At 43.0% G+C, this 6,034-nt stretch overlaps 1 protein-coding gene across 2 annotated transcripts; it reads right to left on the reverse strand.

The window, feature by feature from the left end:
• Nucleotides 1-249: 249 nt before the first annotated feature.
• On the reverse strand, nucleotides 250-3,879 carry irx5a (iroquois homeobox 5a). 2 transcript variants are annotated; one of them, XM_034106326.2, is made up of 3 exons: nucleotides 3,172-3,879; nucleotides 1,883-2,285; nucleotides 250-1,242 (listed from the first exon to the last, which is right to left on the reverse strand). In XM_034106326.2, exons 1-3 carry the CDS (start codon nucleotides 3,430-3,432, stop codon nucleotides 548-550), a joined length of 1,359 nt encoding a protein of 452 aa, XP_033962217.1. In that variant the 5' UTR covers nucleotides 3,433-3,879; the 3' UTR covers nucleotides 250-547. The 2 variants fall into 2 exon arrangements, with proteins under 2 accessions (XP_033962217.1, XP_033962227.1); XM_034106336.2 differs by having other exon boundaries at nucleotides 3,187-3,877.
• Nucleotides 3,880-6,034: the final 2,155 nt, after the last annotated feature.

Consider the following 6,034-nt stretch of genomic DNA (forward strand, 5'->3'; position numbering starts at 1 on the left):
ATAATATTTGCACTAACCAAAACGAAACTGAACCTTTTTAGATTTTCCACCATCGTTGGCTGAATGTAGGCCTTTTCTTTCAAGTTTGTCTCGCTTCCACGATATTTTTGAAATGATAATTACCATTGAAGCATCTGTCACGGTGCAAAATTGAATTAATACTTCGTATATATTAATTGGCCTTGAAGCACTTCAGACACGTTGGCAATTCAAAATGCTCCCCAAAATAATCGCTTCACAAGCATGTATTTTTTTTTCCATAATTTACTTCAAAGATAGTGTGTTGTCCATTTTAAATACAAAAATGCTACATTAAATATACATGTTAGTCTTTAATACAAATAGACTCAGGCGGCTGCAGCGATTAAGACCATTCTTGTTACATTTTAGGATAAACCATTCAGAAACTAAAATTTTGAAGATAAGCATTTACTCAGAAAATAAGTGTTCTCAGAATGTCATCATTGTTCTTTTTTTCTTTCTTTTTTTTAATGCAACCACAAAAAATAAATAAGAGTCCGCTGTGAGTGGGAAAAATATTCAGGTATTAAATGTTTGACATACCTTTCTTTAGTTCATAAGGGGAGTCTTTACAAAGATCTACCTGCGTTTGGCCTCTGACTTTATGGCTCTCTCTTACCAAAGCCTCTGCTCTATTTAACACAGTCTGGTGTAATCCATTGAAATGTGCCGTGGAGCCCGAGCCGTGGTTACTGTGAAGATGTCCAAAACTGCCACCATAGTTCGTGTAACCGGGGTAGAAAGGGGAGGTGTAGTACAGAGGCCTGGATAGGACCGTGCTGTTGGGGTGTGGGCACTGGGGGGAGGACCGTGATGGAGACGCGTTGTTGCCCAGTATTACGCTCTGACCCAACCCGGGGCCAGCATGTGTCGGCTCCTTACACCTGTCCGAGGACGTGGCGATCTCTGCAAGTGACCAAAGTTTGGGTTTGGGGGCCGAAGGGGGCGAGTGGATAACAGAGGTCACGTTGCTGGCCGGCGCATGCTGGCTCAAATCTGACGGCTTGTCTTGTTGTTGCGCAACGGCCTGGTTCCCCCGGGGCACCGACGAGGGAGACGAAGTGGTCGGTTTGGCGGAATCCGGCAGCAGCAACTCTGTAGTCCGCTGATCCTCCTGCTCTTTTAACTCCGAGTCGCTCAGAAGGGGATCCGAGTCTTTGCCATGGCTCTCCTCTTTAAATCTGTCACAGCCCATGTCCCCTGGGTTCAGCAGTTTATGATCTAAAGCACAAATAAAGAATGGAGTTATTGCAAAATAAGCGTGACATTGAAACGTGGATAAAAATGTAACATGTGTTTTAGGTTATCGCAAACACCAATGCAAACTGAAATCGGATATATAAAATTAATTAGGACTATTTATGCACGTTTCCATTCAAAACAATTATTGCATGTGCTATACATTTCCCTCGTAACAATGTGTGCCAGCATTAAAAGGTAACTGCACTGCTCTTTGTTAAAGAGCATCAACAGGAACAATGTGGTTGTTTGTTGACTATTTTAATTTCCAAAAATATTTTCACTATCAAATATGATCGTGTCAATTGACGCGTTTAAATAATGGAATATAATGATCATACAAAGGCAATATTTGTAAGCCGAATATCCGGCGCAATACACCAGCTGTATCCTTATTATGCAGTTAAAGATACATTGGCTGCTAAACACTTTGCGTCACCAGCAATTTCAGCCCCTGAGAAGTCAAACGAGGGGAGTTCAAGGTGATTATTATTTAAAGCAATTGTCCCATTATAAATAATATACCACCATTAACCAGCAATCAATTTTGCACCCTGAGTGGAAACGACTGCGATGAAAAATTGATGCTTTTTGTTGTGCCTTTTCTCCCTGCAGTACCAACCTGATTCTGTGTCTGTGGAGTCTCCCTTGTCTGTAGGCTTGTTTGGCTCGTCGTCGTCGTTTTTTTCCAAATCAATATTCTCGTCCTCCTCCTCGTCCTCGCTCCGGTTCCGGGGGGTCCAGGTCATCTTGTTCTCCTTCTTTAGCCTCCGCCTGGCGTTGGCGAACCAGGTGGACACTTGTGTGAGGGTCATTTTGGTGATGATGGCCAGCATGATTTTCTCTCCTTTAGTGGGGTAGGGGTTCTTACGGTGCTCACCGAGCCAGGCCTTCAGGGTGGCGGTGGCGTCCCGGGTTGCGTTTTTACGGTACGCTGGGTCACCGTAGTAGGAGCCCAAGGATGCTGCGTATGGGTGGTATCCTATCGAGCCGGCCATACCCGTAGTGTGGTCATAGGGAGAGCCCTGTTAAACAAAATACAAATAAAGTGTCAAAAGTTTTGCAATCATTATTTTCTAAACTGCTTTAAAATAGTTAAAACTAATTAGGCTACGGCACACACAACATGAACACACGCACGCGCATACAGACGCACGCGCACACATATAAACATGCATGCATGCATGTACACGCGCACACACAAACCCACACACGTACACGAATACACTGACTTAAATCCAGTAGTTCAAGTTTGGAGTTAATGTTTTTGGAGTTTTGCTTCAACATTCTCCACATTGTTTGAGATTGGGATTTTGAAATGTGATAACTGTTGCTATATGCAAATGAATTATTATTTACATTTAATCACCATTCATTGACTTTTATTCTCGCCATTAAAATAATACAGCCTGCAATTATCATTAACATTTTGTACGATGGGCCTCGCATTCCGTTTATTTCTTTATGGGAACAGTCCTTGTATTAATATGCCTTTATACTCGCTGTGTATGACAAACTAAACATATTTTGTCTTCTAAATTTACAATATTTAAGTTTCACACCTGGCACTTCTAACAGGGTAATAATACACAAATGCAGTGACCAAAAATTGCCATGACAAGGCGCGTAGCAGTTATCGTGAAGCTTCGGCAATGCTTTCCTAACTGCTTCCCATACAAACTACAATTCATTATAGCACCATGTAAAAGAAAACCACTCAGTTAAATTAGTTCTGTTTACTCCACAACATGTTTTCTGGATCTGACATTCTGTAATATTATATCCACGTACTCCTCAGTGACGCACGTCTCCCTCTTAAATCGCTTGGCATCGAATGCACAGCGGATATTTGAGGCTTCTATAACGAGTTAATATTATGGCTTTTGACTTCCTATTAGATTGAATAATCACCTTTAGTTTACTCACCACGTACGAGCTGAATGTGGCAGCTGCTGCCGCGTCTGCAGCACTGTACGATAAGTGGGAGTTGTAGCCCGGAGAGGCGCTGGTGAACGCGGTAGATCCGGCATAGGGAGCAAAAGCAGATCCCGAAGAGGATCTCCCAAGTTCCTCGGTTCTGGGTCCCGATAACACGCTGGGGCTGTACGCAGGGCATGAATACAGGGCTAAAGAAGCGGACGGCTGGTACAAGTAGCCCTGAGGATACGCCATGCTGGAGCCCGGAGAGTGTAAGCCACTTAACTTGCGCACTTTCCTCCCTTTATTTTCTCATGCGCTGCTATCGGAGCGCATAGAGCCGTGTGTCTGCAGACCTGCTGTCTGTCCCCCCTTCTAAATGACAATGGTGGAGGCAAAAAGTAAAAGTGGTTTAAATAAAGAGAAGCTTGTATGTTGGATGGATTATTTGTGGTCGTTGTCCGCCACCCGTCGGATGTTTTGTCTCGTTTTGTGTTTCTGTTGCTCTCCTTATCTGAGTTGCACCGTTGCTCTCATGCCCGCGCAGAAGTTTTTTTTTACCCGTCGGACGGGGGCTTTGCTTGGGAAAATGTCCTGCCAAGATGCTAAGTTGAAAAATTGAGGATCCTGACGCCTACTACGCTCCTCCTCTCGGGGTGTAGTCACCGAAGGAAAAAGGAGAGCTTATGCCACAGCCCTGCCCAAATCCATGCTCTCTCTCCCCCTCTCTCTCTTTCTCTCTCTCTTTCTCTCTCTCGCTCTCTCACTTCCTCCTCGCCCCCTCCCTCTCTCGCGTTAACTAACAATCCGTCTCATTCTCTATTTCTCTATTCCCCCCCTCCCTCTTTAACAAGGCTCGTTGCAGTAAGTCTCAAGTGCGCCTGGCAGCCCCCCTTTGGATGGCGACATCATGCGAGTCTGTCAACTCCCAACTTTCTTCTTTTTCCCCAAATACGAAGCCGTCACTTTCACACTTGATCAATAACAAATCGGCTGTTGTGTGCCAGGGATATGGGCTTCCAAGATACCGGCAGGAATTAAAAAGGCGCTCCACTGCTGTTATTCTTTCTTTGTGGGTAAAAAAAAAAAGGTCGTCATTGTATGTATGTGCGTTAAATCAACAGACTGATGCTCCGTGATCTCCGTGTGCCTTGTGTTAAAATCCGCAATGGGAGTTTCAAATGGATTATTGTCGACTTTTTAAACCAGCCGAATATTGCATTGGTGATCTGTGGCGACTGAAAAGTAAAAGTAAGATTGCGTAGATGGCCGAACCACTCGGTCAGAATTGTGTGTAACAAACTTTTCCTTATCGACATTTCTGTGCTGTGCTTGTTGAAGTGTCTGCGCCGTGTTTGAACGATTTACTGTAGCGAGGGCTAAATAGTTTTTGCAATAGATCCTGGAATAAACCAGTCAGATACACACTCCCAGAAAGTCATAAACCCTCAAGCCAGGGCAGATTAGTGCCAACTACACGAAATCCGCCTGGACCGGAGGCTGTAATCTGATTTGATCACTGCAGATAAACTCTTCAATGCTTAAAGACTGATAGCCTGGATGTATTTAATACGCCACTCTTATCGGCAATTTAAAAAATATATATTTAATAGAAATTAGACACCTGCAAACGCACTGTATGCCGAGAAATTTTTTTTTTGTTTTGTTGTTGTTTTTATTCTGATGGAAATGAGTAATGACCATTAATACATTCGATCGTTTTCATAATTAAATTTGCCTGGTTTGAAGTTGACTGACGTGGCATTAAAAAAAGGGTATTATAAATATTATTCCTATGTATCAGCCATATACAAGCCATTTTCACTGTGGTGATTGACTTTCCAGTTCAAGTCTCAGATAAGCCGAAAGGGATCGCTGTAGGCGCTCCTAAAGAGTGTGTGCACACGGTGTCACGTGTTCTTTACGCTCTGAAAACCTCCAGAGAGCACAGAGCGATGACGCTGCTACAGTGGGAGCCGACGCACACTTTAAAAAGAGAGAGAGAGGGAGAAATAAAGGAAGAATGATGCACAAAGCGAAGTAGCCATAGCCTAATCAGATGTAGTGATACTATGAGACCCCGTTGTACAGCCTCCTGCAGTGTTCAGACAATCAACTCAACTTCTCTCACAACATCAGACACAAGAAGAAGCAACTTAAACCGCGGGTGCTGACAATTATCCTATGATAAATGTCCGGGAAATAGCATAATATATAACGTCAGTATTTAGAACGGTAAATTAGCCTTATGTGAAATTAGTCACATGTATATCCGTAGACTAAAATAAACAAAACAAATGTAAGACTATTTTTGTCTGGTGAATATAGAATAACCTGCAGCATTTGTGATATTTTAATTTATTTTATTGCATACAAGATACAAAGCTTATAGGCCTAGATGAGGGATCCATGTATGCAGCGTGTGTCTCGTGTGTGCTCCTTAACGCGTTTTGGTTCAGAGTTGCTCTCTGAAGTAGGAGGAGGACCCATAATTTGAGATCACGGAGCCTATAATAGGAGTAGATTATGGCAACTGCTTCACCACTCAGCACTGCACTGATAAAGGAGGAGGTGTGGGTGAGTATAGTTTTTACTTTTATGTGGGAAGGTGCGTTTTAGATGCGTACAAGTGGGCAGTTCTCACGTAATAATCCGCATTAAAAATCTATATTTCCGTTGTTTATTTATTTGTACAGCGTCTAACTATTTCTCCATTATCGCTTTATTTTATTTCCCTGAGAGAACGACCTCGGTTTTGACGCATGAAAACGGCTTTACGTGGCAACGAGTGAAAGATGATGCACGCCACTTAAAATGCCTGAGGGAGCAAGTGTAATCTAAATTGGATATAGAGGGT

This window comes from Pseudochaenichthys georgianus, chromosome 3 (assembly GCF_902827115.2).
Source record: "Pseudochaenichthys georgianus chromosome 3, fPseGeo1.2, whole genome shotgun sequence".
Taxonomy (NCBI): domain Eukaryota; kingdom Metazoa; phylum Chordata; class Actinopteri; order Perciformes; family Channichthyidae; genus Pseudochaenichthys; species Pseudochaenichthys georgianus.

Bases quoted from the DNA above. Each gene is read 5' to 3' on its own strand.
- irx5a (XM_034106326.2), bottom strand. From the start codon at position 3,432: ATGGCGTATCCTCAGGGCTACTTGTACCAGCCGTCCGCTTCTTTAGCC. The intron at 2,286-3,171 runs GTGATTATTCAA...TTTGTTTAACAG, and splicing joins ACGTGGTGAGTAAACTAAAG to GGCTCTCCCTATGACCACAC. The intron at 1,243-1,882 runs GTTGGTACTGCA...TTTGTGCTTTAG, and splicing joins CTCCACAGACACAGAATCAG to ATCATAAACTGCTGAACCCA.